The 14916-nt window shown below is 44.3% G+C and overlaps 1 protein-coding gene across 2 annotated transcripts in view; it reads left to right on the top strand.

The window, feature by feature from the left end:
• The window catches only part of gli3 (GLI family zinc finger 3), a 380662-nt gene that overhangs the window by 353116 nt on the left and 12630 nt on the right, over nt 1–14916 (top strand). For both annotated transcript variants that reach the window (XM_033019985.1, XM_033019986.1), the window contains exons 12-13: nt 6889–7053; nt 10140–10409. In XM_033019985.1, the coding sequence (XP_032875876.1) occupies nt 6889–7053; nt 10140–10409 (435 nt within the window). The remainder of the gene's footprint in view (nt 1–6888; nt 7054–10139; nt 10410–14916) is intronic.

The raw sequence follows: 14916 nt of genomic DNA, 5'->3' as shown, positions 1-14916 counted from the left end.
TGATTGCACCTTCGTAGAAATTGCCCCTGAATCTGAAGGTGTGCAATTTCAGACTTCTGTATCTCGTGCTCATTTGGGAAAGGGGAGAAAAGGGAGAGGCTGGGGTTAAACTGCTCCATGATGATGCCGATGGCCTTGCTGAGGCAGCATGAAGTCCAGATGGAGTCTATAGAACGGAAGTTGTTTTTTCTTAATAGTCTGGGCTGCGTGCACAATTCTCTGTAATTTCTTGCCGGAGCTGTTCCCAAACCATGCTGTGATGCATTCTGGTAAAATGCTTTCTACGGTGCATCTGTAGAAGTTGGTGAGGGTTTTTGGGGACATGTCCAACATCCTAAGCCTCCTAAGGAAGTAGAGGTGTCAATGTGCTTGCTTGGCCATTGCTTCGACGTGGCTGGTCCAGGACAAATTGCTGGTGCTATTTAATCCTAAGAATGAAGTTTATGACCATCTCTACTTTGGTGCCATCAAAGTATACTGGGGTGTGTGCACTGCTTCACTTCCTGAAGTCATCACAAACTCCCTTGTGTTGCTGACATTGAGGGAGAGGTTGTTGTCTTGGCACCAGGTTACGAGGTTCTCAATCTCCTTCCTGTACTCCATCTTATCATTATTTGATATCCAGTCCACTACGGTGATGTCGTCTGTTGACTACTTAGCAATGCAGCTTTTGGAGTGAATGCTGCCAATCCAATGCCATTACTCATTGTAGAGACTTTTAAATCTATGCATTGACATGGAGCTTGTCAAATGGAATACTTTAAGTAAATACGCCACATTATGCTATCGACTGTTATTGCTGAATCCTTCAGTAAAGTTTTCCACTTATCATAGTGTGCCTTGTATATTCTGGCATGACCGAGAATTAAGATTGCTCAAATTTTCTTCTTTGTGGCTAATACCACATTGGTTCCACAGTAGTGCAAATGCACAAATGAGAGACAACTATTTTACTAAATACAACTGAAAATTACAGAGATTAACTCAGCAAAATATTATTTTCAAAAATGTGGAGCTATTCCCAAAATTATGCAGATAAAAAAATGAATTTATTTATTATTCATGCATTTAACGCATCCCACGTTCTTCAAAATGAGTTGATTTATTATGAATTATGGTCAGTGTTGCAATGCAGGCAGTTGTCATGTTACAAAAGGGTTCTGAGAATTGTCAATAGCCTACATTTTTCATAAATTAGAAATAAATAAAAACAGTGTGTGGCAGGGGAATTACAGAAGCAGCTGTGACAGGGGAGTTATCAGGCAACTGAATCATCCTACCATAACCAGAGAGCATACCTGAACTACTATCTACCTCATTGTTGACCCTTGGACTATCGTTGATTGGACTGATTGCTGGCTTTACCTTGCACTAAACGTTATTCCCTTGTCATGTATCTATATACTATAATGGCTCGATTGTAATCATGTATTGTCTTTCTGCTGACCGAATAGCACGCAACAAAAGCTTTTCACTGTACATCGGTACACGTGACAATAAACTAAACTTTAATAATGGTATGAGGCTCATGTTGCTTGGACTGCAATCAAGCCATTACGGTGTATAGATACATGATAAGGGAATAATGTTTAGTGCAAGGTAAAGCCTGATTATCTACCTGTCGATGCCTCTCACAATTTGTTCACCCTTTCCATAATCCCCACATCCTTCCTATAGTGTAGAGACTAGAACTGCTCACCATACTCTAAATGTGGCCCAAATAAAGTCTTACACAGCTTCAACATGACGATACAACATCCTGACCAATGAAGGCAAACATGCCCCTCAACTTAGGCACAAAATGCTGGAGTAACTCAGCGGGACAGGCAGCATCTCTGGAGAGAAGGAATGGGTGACGTTTCAGGTCGAGATCCTTCTACAGACGCTCCTCAACTTTACAACTTTAATACTTAATATCCTGACCAATGAAGGCAAACAAGCCCCGACACTTACTTAACCTCCTTAATTCACTTTCAAGGATGTATGGACTTGCAATCCAAGATCCCTCTGTACATGAATGTTCCTCAGGACACTGCATTTTAACGTATACTCTCCTCTTGCTTTGGCCTCCTAAAATGCAACACCTCACATTTGTCAGAATTAAACTCTATCTGCCATTTCTCTTGCCAATTTTCTGACTGATCTATATCTTACCGTATCATTTCACAACTTTCCTCAATACTCTCAATTGTACCAACTGAGGGCGGTCACGGTGACGTAAAGGTAGAGTTGCTGCCGTACAGCGTATGCAGCGCTAGAGACCCGGGATCGATCCCGACTATGGGTGCTGTCTGTACATTGTACGTTCTCCCCGTGACCTGCGTGGGTTTTCTCCAAGATATTTGGTTTCCACCCACACTCCAAAGACGTACAGGTTTGTAAGTTAATTGGCTTCTTAAATGTAAAAATTGTCCCTAGTGGGTGTAGGATATACCAGAAGCTTAAATGGGGCAGAATTAGTTGCGTGCATCCTGGAGGGTTTCTTGAAAGAATATGTAGATACTCCTACAAGGATTTTGTGCCATACTGTGTAGTTCAAAAGGAGAGTGAAAGGGATAGAGAGGGGTGCAGGTTATCTGAAATTTTAGTTTATTTAGTTTAGTTTAGAGATACAACGCAGAAACGGGCCCTTCGGCCCATCGAGTCCGCACCGACCAGCGACCCCTGCACATTAACACTCATCAGGGACAGTTTTACATTTATACAAAACCAATTAACATACGTACCTGTACGTCTTTGGAGTGTGGGAGGAAACTGAAGCTCTTGGAGAAGCTCTCTGGAGACCCGGGTTCGATCCCAACTATGGGTGCTGTCTGAAAGGGGGTTGTACGTTCTCCCTGTGACCACGGGGGTTTTCTCCGAGATCGCCGGTTTCCTCCCACACTCCAAAGATCTACAGGTTTGTAGGTTAATTGGCTTGGAATAAGTGTAAATTATCCATAGTGTGTGTCGGACAGTGTTAATATGCGGGGATCGCTGGTCGGCGCGGACTCGGTGGGCCGAAGGGTCTGTTTCCGCGCTGTATCTCTAAATTAAACTGAACTAAACATACAAACTCCATACAGACAGTACAGAGTAGTAATCAGTACTTGATTGGTACGGTTGTCAGAGGTTATGGGGAGAAGACAGGAGAATGGGTTTAGGAGGGAGAGATAGATCGGCCATGATAGAGTGGCGGAGTAGATTTGATGGGCCGAATGGCCTAATTCTACACCTATTCCTTATGACCTTATGACCTTCTGGCAGCACCCGTAGTCGGAAATTGATTGGGTCCTAGACACTGTTTCTAGAAACGCCTGTCACAATGTCCTGGAACTGAAAGATTGATTCCAACAACCACACCCATCATTCTTTGCAACCGACATGACTTTTTTTTCTTTTGATCCTCATTGACTAGTCTTACCAGGGTGGTTGGATGTCAGAGCTGACAAATGCTGCCTTGATTCAATGCCTATCAAAATCATCTTCACGTCTTGTTTTGTCAAGCCGGACCAAATCTGTGAATGGAGTGTAATAAAAAGGAACTGCAGATGTACAATACAATACGGGTTTATTTGTCACATTGCACATAAAGTGCAAGTGAAATGAATATGTCAGCTGCGATACAATGAGAAAGAACACACAATACACAATAAATATTTAACACAAACATCCACCACAGCATTCATCACTGTGGTGGAAGGCACAAAATTTGGCCAGTCCTCCTCCATTTCCCCCCGTGGTCGGGACCAGAGTCCAGAGTCAGTCCAGGATCTTCCCCACCGGAGACCGCGGCTTCAGGATGGTGTAGGCCGCAGGCCGGCGGTCGAAGATTTAAAATTCGCGCCGCAGCCAGAAGCACGGCAGACCGCAGGGCCGGCGGTCGAAGCTCCCCTCTAGGGGTGATGGTAAGTCCACGCTGGGTCCGCGGTAGAAGTTGGCTGCGGGCCGGCGGCGGAAGCTTCTTCTTCTCCCGGGTCCCCCACGAGGGATCCCGGGCTGCGGACGCCGCGCCAGCATGAGCTCTGCAGACCGCGGCTTCAGGCTGCCGGCTGCCGCGGGCCAGTGAAACGGAGCGCTCCAGCGAGCCCCAGCGAGGGCTCGCCCGCTCCACGCCAAGAGTCCACGCTGCGCCCGCCGCTGGAGCCCCGGGGCGCGTCTCCGGGAAAGGCCGCGCCGATCCTTGTTGTTAGGCCACGGGGGAGGCAACCTGGAAAAAGTCGCTTCTCCATGGAGGAGGCGACCAAAGCGGTTTGCCCCTTGCCCCCCTACACCACCCCCCACACAAAACACACAAAGAAACACAAAAAACACACTTTAAAGCATGTCGGTTTATACCAAAGATAGACACAAAATGCTTGAATAACTTAGTGGATCAGGCAGCTTCTGACCTGAAACGTCTTCTATCCATGTTCTCCAGAGTTGCTGCCAGTCCCGTTGAGTTGCTCCAGCCTATCTTTGTGAATGGAGTGTCCTTGATGAGGCCCTAACTGGGCATCAGCGAGGAGATTATTTATGAGTATGCGCTGCCTGGTAGCAAAGTGCATGGCACCTTCCATTACTTTAGAGCTATGATGGAGAAATGACTGTAGACAGCAATTAGGTGAATTCAATTTGTCCCACATGTTATACTCCACATTAAAATTGAGTTCCATTGACTTTGGATCCAGTATAGTTCTCCAAAGATGAATATTGATCCCTTTGCTTTACCCGATAAGGTAAGCCAGCTTGATTCTATCATTGAATAGGGATGGATAGTTATCTATTCAGTAATTGTACCCAAAACAAACCTTAGGGAGGATATTCCAAGAGGTGCATCCAGCGAGACCATTTGGTGAAAGTAGAAATAAGACAGTGTAATCACTTTGATGGGATGGTATTACAGGCCTCCCAATAGTCAATGGGAATTAGAGGATCAATATGTGGGGAAATATCTGACAAGTTAGGGATAATAACATTGTAATAGCAAATGGTTTTAACTTCCTTCACATTGACTGGGACTGACAGAGTTCCAAGTGGGGCGGAATTTGTTATGACTGTCCCGGAAAGTTTCTCAAGCAGTAAGTAAATGCCTTACTAGACAGGGAGCAACATTTTCTAAGTTGTTTCTTGCCCAGCAAGTAGCCAGCTTATTCTCATTCCAAAGTAGACAATAAATCTGCAATTCACCGCACAAGCAGACAATATATTCCATTGATATGTCATTTTCTGGGATAAGAAGAATTGCCTACTGTCTAATCTTCTTCATTTTCCAAAACTTGGCCGAACCAAGTGGAGAAATGCAGACATTCAGTCATTTATGTACACATATGCCACTCAAGGAGTCACAGCTTTCACAAGCTCCATTGCCAACAGGGTTTTTTTGTTAATACATCATGTCATAAGCACCATGTCAGCTCATTTATAACCAAGACCTACTCTAGATTTTAGGATTGAAAGCAACTGTCAGCCACGTTGTAGGTATATCTCTATTCCGCTCTGTAAAACATAGCCATTCAAAAATGTTACTCATTTGCAAATCATGCCAACATTTGCTATGTAAATGCTTTGAAGGTTACTTTGTGTTATTTTCCTATTAATGTACAACGCGCATCAGGAAATCAGATTCAACACCTCTTGTCATGATTCATCCGAATGCAATATAATTGCCCTGTCACTTTTCATTCATGCACTGACATCATTGAGATATTCAGCATCCATTCATTACATACTGATGTAAATGTCAGCATATTAAGACTACTGACATACTTCCAGTGAATCAGCAAGTAAGTGGCACAGCAGCTGCTTCCTGCATCCCTTAGGTGATGCTTTAATATTTCTTAAAATGACAATGTCCTAATTCGGTGCTTTCTATTTTTAAAGACATTTGATTTGGCATTTGGGTAAAGTGTTGTCCAATTAATGCACCAAAAAGGGCTGAAAATCCATTTTCTAAATTAACATCTCCAGACCAGGGCGGCACAGTGGTGCAGCGGTAGAGCTACTGCCTTATGGTGCCAGAGACCCGGGTTCGATCCTGACCACGGGTGCTGTCTGTACAGAGTTTGTACGTTCTCCCTGTGACCTGCGTGGGTTTTCTCCGAGATCTTCGGTTTCCTCTCAAACTCCAAAGACGTACAGGTTTGTAGGTTAATTGGCTTGGTGTAAATGTATAAATTGTCCCTAGTGTGTGTAGGGTAGTGTTAGTGTGCTGGTCGGGGTGGACTCGGTGGGCCGAAGGGCTTGTTTCCATGCTGTATCTCTAAACTAAACTTAACTAAATCTCCTTTGCATCAAATGGAGCTAAGAGATACTTGATTAGTGCATGTTCTATTTCTCAAATCATATGTCCTGACTGGACAGTAAAGATAAATGCCCCAATTGGGGAAAATGTTGGCTTGCACCATTCACAAAGAATCCCAGTAAAGGTTTGCTAAGCAAGATGTCCAAACTGTCAAAGCATCATTTTGACTGCACAGTACATTCATTCCCAGTGATCACTGCAGTGAACCCTGCTTCAATAGATGAGGCACACAAATTTTGGAGCTGTTCCAGGTATGGTACAATAACATGATCACGAAGCAGGCATTCTTAATCATCCTGGCTCCCATCTATCACAAGTGAATTCTACACAGAAAAATGAAACAAGTAGGTTCTTCCATGGGATCTGCTTGACCTCTGCAAAAATGCAAAATTCTATAGCCTAGTGACATAAAAAAAAAAACAAACAAGTTATTATTTAAAGTGCACATGTAATGTTCTTATTAGAAATAATTGTTAGGTTATTGGTACTGCATCTTCTTCATGGCCAAACCCAGAATTCAATAATTCAATGTATGGTAAATGAATAGTTATATTTGCTTCTTCCATCGGTAACATTAAGAGAGTTAAATAATTGCAAGTAATGTGCAGCTAATTTGTTTTGTATAGTTTGAAGGCTGTGCAAAGGCCTACTCCAGACTAGAAAACTTGAAAACACACCTGCGGTCTCACACTGGAGAAAAACCGTACGTCTGTGAGCATGAGGGCTGTAACAAAGCGTTCTCTAATGCATCCGATCGGGCAAAGCACCAGAACAGAACTCACTCTAATGAGGTAAGCTGTTTTCCGGCATGCGCTGCTGATTTGGTGCATGTTGATCAGTTTATTACAGTACTGATTCAGTGAATCTGTTTTAAACATATTTTTCTCCATTTAAAGCTGGATAGTCTATTTTATTATGCATAATTACATATAACGCAAGGCAACATTGGGTCAATTGGCATTACAACAATATGATATAATGATAGGGGAGCATAGTCTCGGAATTTAAGACTAGGAATTTCTTCTCTCAGATTCATGGCGTTTTGGAATTCTCAGGGGAGCTGTGGAGGGTAAGTCACAGAGCATATAGACCGAAGATCCTATAGCGGAGCAAGATAGACCACTCCTTCTAAATGCAATGGGCTGACGTGTAGTATGCAACGGAGCGGAACGTTGGCCTTTTCTAATCCATTTCAGTAACCCTACCCGACCCGACTCGCAGTGTAATCAATGTTGCGGGGGAACAGTTTGTGTTAATAAATTATAATTCTGAAAATGAGGAGAGGATTTTTACCAAAGAACTTTTATTTTTACGAGGATGTTTCCGTAACTGGCTTCCGTCTCCGCACTAATTATCTTTGCTCCTCTATGGGATCTTTGGTGCGGAGACGGAAGCTGGTTACGGAAAAGGGCCAAAGATTACCCATGAATCTGCCCATGACCGTACTATGTGTTATTCGTCGAGTGATCTATCTTGTTTGCAATAGGATCTTTGATATAGACTGTGGTGAAGTGGGAAGGTCAAAGGGGAACGGGTGGGAGAATGGAGTTGAAGCCAAGATCACATCACCCATGGACTTGTTGGATGGCTGAGCGAACTTGAGAGGATGTAAGACCCATTCCTGCTCCTAAATCTGATGTTTACCCTTGGTCAAAGCAATATTAAGAAGAAACCAATGGATTCCCTTTTGCTTTGTATGCCTTGATCAAGTTCTTTATGCTCATGGCTCTATGTGAAAATTTGAAGTTCAAGGCTCACTTGAGCCCATCGTTTGAGATGACTTTCCTGCATAGAGCAGATGAATTGCTGCAGTTTAATATGTGCAACATTTCAAATGACGCATTGATGCAAAGCCTAGTTTTCAGTTAAAATGAAAGATGCAAAGGCTTAATTTAAAGTGCAACTGGAAGTGTTTCTAATGTGTTAAATACAACTAATTACTCACAGATGTAGTTTAATATATATAGGAATGTCATATGCTTTTATCTGCCTTTCATGTTTCTCCACATTATATTTGCACATTATTTTTTGGGGATGTCTTCTTCTTCTTGCGTATGGCGTGCACAGCCTAAAGTAGTAGGTCAACTTGTTCTATTTGATCTTTTGTTTGTGCATGTCGGGTTGATTCCATTAATCGAAACAGGGTGGACCACGCGAAGGCTGCAATCTCCCACCCCTTTTGGGGATGTGATAAGAAACACCATAGAAACAAGTTTCTGTTTCAGAAGGACTTGGTGGTTTGTAGCACCTTTCATCAATCAGCCTGCCTCAAAGAGATGGCATGGTTGTGAATTTGCAATCAGTAAGCTTCTGATCATGATAAGATAATATGATTTTATCATGAAGGTAATAGTTATGCTGAGTGTGCACCCATTTGCACGAGTCCTACAATAATCCTACATTCCCATCAACTCTCCCTCAGATTCTGCTACTGACCCACACACTAGGGGCAATTTTCAGTGACCACTTTAAACGATTTTGGGACATGAGAGGAAACTGGAGCACCACAAGGAAGCCATGTGGTCCCAGGAAGAATGTGCAAACATCGTCATTCCTTACAATGTTATGTACGACAGTGATCGCAACTTCTACCGAAGTGTGGATGGCCGTTGTGCTCGCTAGAAGCTCATCCGCCTTTTGACAGGTCTTGTTTTTGGTTCTGCTGGGGGTTTAGTCACCGACTATTCGACCATGGAGCAGGTAGCACGGGATCACATGGTATCTGTGGCGGGGAGAACTCCTCCTGACCTGACCTATCTAACAATGATTCACATGGTTCCCTGATCTTCATGTCTGAAAACAGGGGAGAAATATTCATTAAGGTCCTTGTTGGTCTCCTGCAGCTCACCACATTTCAAGCTGGAAAGGGTACAGAGAAGATTTACGAGGATGTTACCAGGTCTAGAGTGTCTGAGCGATAGGGAGAGGTTGAGTAAGCTGGGACTTTAATCCTTGGAGCGCAGGAGGACGAGGGGTGATCTTACAGTGGTGTAAAAAAGCATGAGAGAAATAGCTCAGGTAGCTGTACAGAGTCTCTTGCCCAAGGTAGGTGAATCGAGGTCAAGAGGACATAGGTTTAAGCGGAAAAAAGTTAATGGGAATCTGAGGAGTAACTTTTTCACACAGAGGAGAGGAGGTAGTTGAGGCAGGGACTATTCCAACGTTTAAGAAACAGTTAGACAGGCACATGGATAGGACAGGTTTGGAGGGATACGGGCCAAATGCGGGCAGGTGGGACTTGTGTAGCTGGGACTTGTTGGCCGGTGTGGACCTTGGGCTGAAGGGCCTGTTTCCATGTTGTATCACTCTATAACTAGGACATAGATAATTACTTTGGTTTCTGAGGGGGCTTACTATCTCTCCAGTTACTTTTCCCTTAATATACCAGAGCTACCTCATGCTCCCTTTTTACCCTCCTGATTTCCCTCTTGTGTATTCTCCTCAATCTCCTAAACCTCTCCAGAGACACATCTGATCCCAGTTGCCTATTGACCCATGCCTCCTCCTTTTTCATAACCAGAGCCTCAATTTCTCTCATCATCCAGGATGCTCTTCAATGCAGCATTCCAGGCCCGGAGATAGACACAAAAAGCTGGAGTAACTCAGCGGGTCAGACAGCATCTCTGGAGAAAGGGGATAGGTGATTTTTCGAGTCGAGACCCTTCTTCAGACAGGGTCTCAACCCAAAACGTCACCTATTTCTTTTCTCCAAAGGTGCTGACTGACCCACTTAGTTACTCATGCACTTTGTGTCCTTTTGAAATCAGATCTGAAAAGTCCAATCATGAAAGAAATGTCACAATATTCCATTTGTTTCTTTGTCTACTTGTTGGAAATTATTCTTCTAATTCTCTTGATGTTCATTATTGTTTTATAGAAACCTTACGTCTGTAAAATACCTGGCTGCACAAAGCGCTACACTGATCCCAGTTCCCTACGAAAACACGTTAAGACAGTTCATGGCCCAGAGGCTCACATTACAAAGAAACAACGTGGAGATATTCACCCAAGACCTCCAGCACCCAGGGATTCAGCCAATAACTCCCAGTCCAAATCACCTGGACATCAGCAGGCTGAGCTGAACAACGCTACCTCAAAGCGCGAAGAATGTCAACAAGTTAAAGCCATCAAGAAAGAGAAACCAATGGTATGTACACATTTGTTTCCACAAATCAAACAAGTCATTTAGTATGAAGCATTTCATTTCCAGATTATTTGCTCTCTTGCTTTGAAATTTCTCATCACCCCTGACTGTCGCATGGGTGACAACAGGTCACTGATGCGCCGTACATGTGAACGTTCTTCAGGTGACAAGTGAATATTTGCAGGCTCCATCGGTCGCAGAAAGGGGGACACAGTCCAGGCCTGTTTTGTCAATAATCAATGATGATTAATATTCAGGCACCTTTTCAGCAGTCGATGGGCACATTTGGAGTGAATCGCCTGCTACCCGGAAAGTGGCCTGTATATTCCTACTTCAGTTTCCCGTCTATAAACCAGTTTCCCACGCCAGTATTGATATCCCCAATCCCACACGCTGTAATATTGTATATTAATTTCTTTTGCGAGATCTTCTGAAAGTTCGAATGCACCACATCCACTGCTTCTCATAGCATCATACAGCACACTTTCCCCATGACTGATGTCAGGTTCAAACTGTGAAAGACAAATGTAGAAGCAAGACAATAGGAGGTCAGGATCTTCTGCTCTGATCCTACTACTCTAACCAGGTAACACTGACCTTTTGGACTATGTGTTTTCACATGGCATTCTGAAACATTCAAGGAACCACACTGCTGGACTTGCCTCCTAATCCACTTTGCCGAGTCGACGCTGCTTTTATACAACCAAGAATGGATGGAGACCGAGCAGTTTTAAAATACTGTTGCTTGTTTGCAACAGAAACAGTTCCCTCCCCAAACTACTTCCCTACTGCCACCAACATGGTGACCTGTTCTGTCAATGGCATCACCTTTTGTGTCAAAGAGAGATACACCGTGGAAACAGTCCCTTTGGCCCAACTTGCCCACTCCAGCCAAGATGTCCTGACAACATTAGTCCCACCTGCCCGTGCGTGTTCCATATCCCTCCAAACCTGTCCTATCCATGTACCTGTCTAACTGTTTCTTAAATGTTGGGATAGTCCTTGCCTCAACTACCTCCTCTGGCAGCTTGTTCCATTCACCCACCACCCTTTGTGTGAAAAGGTTATCCCTCAGATTCCTATTAAATCTTTTCCCCTTCACCTTGAACCTATAGCCTCTGGTCCTCGATTCACCAACTTTGGGCAAGAGACTCTGCATCTACCCGATCTATTCCTCTCATGATTTTATACATGATTTAATACATTTTTTGGTATCTGTTTTCATCTCCCTTACATCCTTGAAATAAGTTGTTCCCTCTCCTCCTCCATTTTACTTCGGAGTCACGTGAGTGACTACGTGAAGAAGAACCCCGCTAGGACGCATGCGTGTCATATCGCTACACGCATTGCAACGAGTCACAGCAGGGGGAACGACGTTCCCCTTAGCGGCAGAATTTAAAAGCCGGGAACAGCAGGTAAGGAGACTCTGCGTTCTTTCCACTTACTTTACAGGTGGAGGCATGGACAGATCCACGAGAAACAAGAAGGCTGCGAAAAAGCTGGCGGGGGGAGAACCGCGGAGTTGCGGGCAGCCAGCAGCAGCCAACGGCACACCAATCTCCCGTAATGGGAACAGCTGTGCCCGACTTCGCTCCCGCACTGGCCAAATCAACACCACGGCCGGGCGGTAAAGCGAAGCAAAAAACAGACAGAGTCGTTGACTCCGATGAGTCCGACTTTGAACAACCGCGAGCGGCCAGTGCCCGTGAGCATTGGGGCCGGTTGGAGCGGCTTCAGGAGCAGCAGCGAGCGGCCAGTGCCCGTGAGCATTGGAGCCGGTTGGAGCGGCTGGGGGGACAGGAGCAACCGCGGGCGGCCAGTGCCCGAGAGCATTGGAGCCGGTTGGAGGGCTGGAGGAACAGGAGCAGCCGCGAGTGGCCTGTGCCCGAGAGCATAGGAGCCAGTTGGAGCGGCTGTTGGAGCAAATACTCCAAAGTGGCAGGCTCCGGGAGAGGGAGCCTAGTCACAGTGGGCAGCTAGTAAGTCCTACAGCAGTACCTCTTGTAGGGCTGCACAGTGTTTCTCCCTCATCAGAGGGGAGTACGGGGGGGTCAATTCTGGGCTGACCCTGAAGAGGGGTGTGCAGAACATACCCCTAGTGTGCATGGGGTGCAAGAAAACCTATTGGATATGGTGTCCCAGTTTATTCAACCCGACCAATCTGGCCAAAACCTGGAGCCCAAAATAGCTGCAAGTATTGACTACATGTCATTCAACCAGCTACAAGGATAGGCATTATTGGACACCACAGCAAGACACTTACCACCAGGGAACTGCAAATCACCAAATGTTCCCAGTGTCAACCAGTGTATTTGGAAACATGTCGGGGCATCAATCAGAGCCAGGGACTTGAAAATACAAAAAGTTCTGAAAGTCCTAACAGCGGGAATTACGGCTTTCGCTCGCACATTGAACGAACAAGACATGACACAAGATCACCAAGATGCACTGGCTTTATTTTGCAACTCACAATACGAGTTAAATAGTATTAGGAAGAGTGCCATCCAACCGGCTTTAGACCTCAAATTTGCAGGCCTCTGCAAACCTGGAATCTCCAAACCACCAATATTACTATTTGGAGGGTACCTATCCAAACAGGTAAAAGAACTTGACGAAGAGGCTAAAACCCTGGGGCTCATTAAAGCAGCGTCCAAAAACTACTTCGGCCAGAAACAGCACCCCTACGCACCCACCAGTCGGCCAAGACAAACTGGTGAAAGCTCGAAGGCCAGGAACACTCAACATCGGTCTTTTTTAGGCCATGGCCCAGACCGGCCTTCCTGGAAAATGCGCAAACCCTCAATGCCAACCCAACTACAGACCCAGACACCGGCGCCTCAACATCCACGGAGGATGCCGAAAAAGTAACAAACCTACCACTGGTAACCATGGAGGTAGGTGGGTCTGGTTCCTTACGAATTGAAGGGAGCATGGAGGTTGGTGGGAGATTACACTTCTATCTGGATGCATGGAATAAGTTAACTACCGACACTTATATTTTAGGCAGTATCCAGGGTTATACCATAGAATTTATACAAAAACATAACCCTCCAGTTCAGCATGTACCGAACCGAATGTTCGTGCTTATAGGCAAAGAAAAATCAAAAGCACATGCTGAACTACAGCGGCTTTTTAAAAAGGAGTAATTGAGAAAACCCAACACGAATCACAGGAATTCATGTCCAATATCTTTATCAAAAACAAGAAAGATGGTGGTTGCCGCATCATCATCGATTTGACTAATTTGAATACTTTCGTACAATATATTCATTTCAAGATGGAAACCTTTGTTACTGCTAAGCAATTGATTTCCAAAGGTTACTACATGGCAAGCATCGATTTAAAAGATGCTTACTATACAGTACCCATAAGAGGTGACCACAGATGTTATTTAAAATTCAACTGGATGGGTCAGCTCATGGCAGTACAGGGCACTACCTAATGGGCTAACATCAGCCCCCAGGCTGTTCACTAAAATTTTGAAACCAGCCCTAGCGTTTCTGCGGAAACAAAAACATATGGTAATGGCATATCTAGATGACATACTTATTGTGGGCAAAACTTTGGAATTGGCTAAACAAGCGGTAACAGCCACAAAACAATTATTTGAAAAACTGGGGTTTATCATCCATCCAATTAAATCTAAATTAACGCCTTCAACCACAATGGATTATCTGGGGTTCACCATTAACTCAGTTCACATGTCAGTGACTTTGCCGAAAGAAAAGGTTACAGCCTTAATAGAGGCTTGCAGCAAAATCATTGATATCACTAAACCATCCATCAGACTGGTAGCAAGAATAATTGGCAAAATAGTGGCTGCGTTTCCAGCCACACAATTCGGACCTTTACATTATCTAAATTTACAGAGGGCTAAAATACGAGCACTCAAAATTAATGGTGGTCATTTTGACAGACCAATGAAGCTACCAACAGAAGCCATAATGGAACTAAAATGGTGGAAAGATAACATTAGGCATTGTTCCAATCCAATCATTATCAGCAACCCGTCTATGGTACTACAAACTGATGCCAGTGCACTTGGTTGGGGTGCTACCAATTCCATCTCCAGCTGTGGAGGGAGATGGAATGCACAGGAGGCATCATTATTACAAACACTGGGCATAAACTACCTGGAGATGTTAAGTGCATTCCATGGCCCTAAGTCATATTGTTCTGGGTTATATCACCAGCATGGTAGACTACAAATTGACAACACCACCGTGGTAGCATATATCAACCATATGGGTGGAAACAAATCGTCATCATGTGACAATCTGGCCAACACAATTTGGCAATGGTGTATCCAGAGAGATATTTGGATATCAGCTACCTACTTACCAGGTAAACTAAATTTAGTGGCAGACACCAGGTCACGCAAATTCAATGAAAACACTGAATGGATGTTGGATAAAAATGTATTTGCTGAAGTTACAGCACGGCATGGAACACCAGATATCGATCTATTCGCATCCAGGCTCAATTACCAGTTATCGAATTATGTTTCATG

The sequence above is a fragment of the Amblyraja radiata genome, chromosome 4 (genome assembly GCF_010909765.2).
Source record: "Amblyraja radiata isolate CabotCenter1 chromosome 4, sAmbRad1.1.pri, whole genome shotgun sequence".
Lineage (NCBI taxonomy): Eukaryota > Metazoa > Chordata > Chondrichthyes > Rajiformes > Rajidae > Amblyraja > Amblyraja radiata.
Note: the sequence above shows the minus strand (reverse complement) of the source record. Positions and strands in the feature narration are given on the sequence as shown.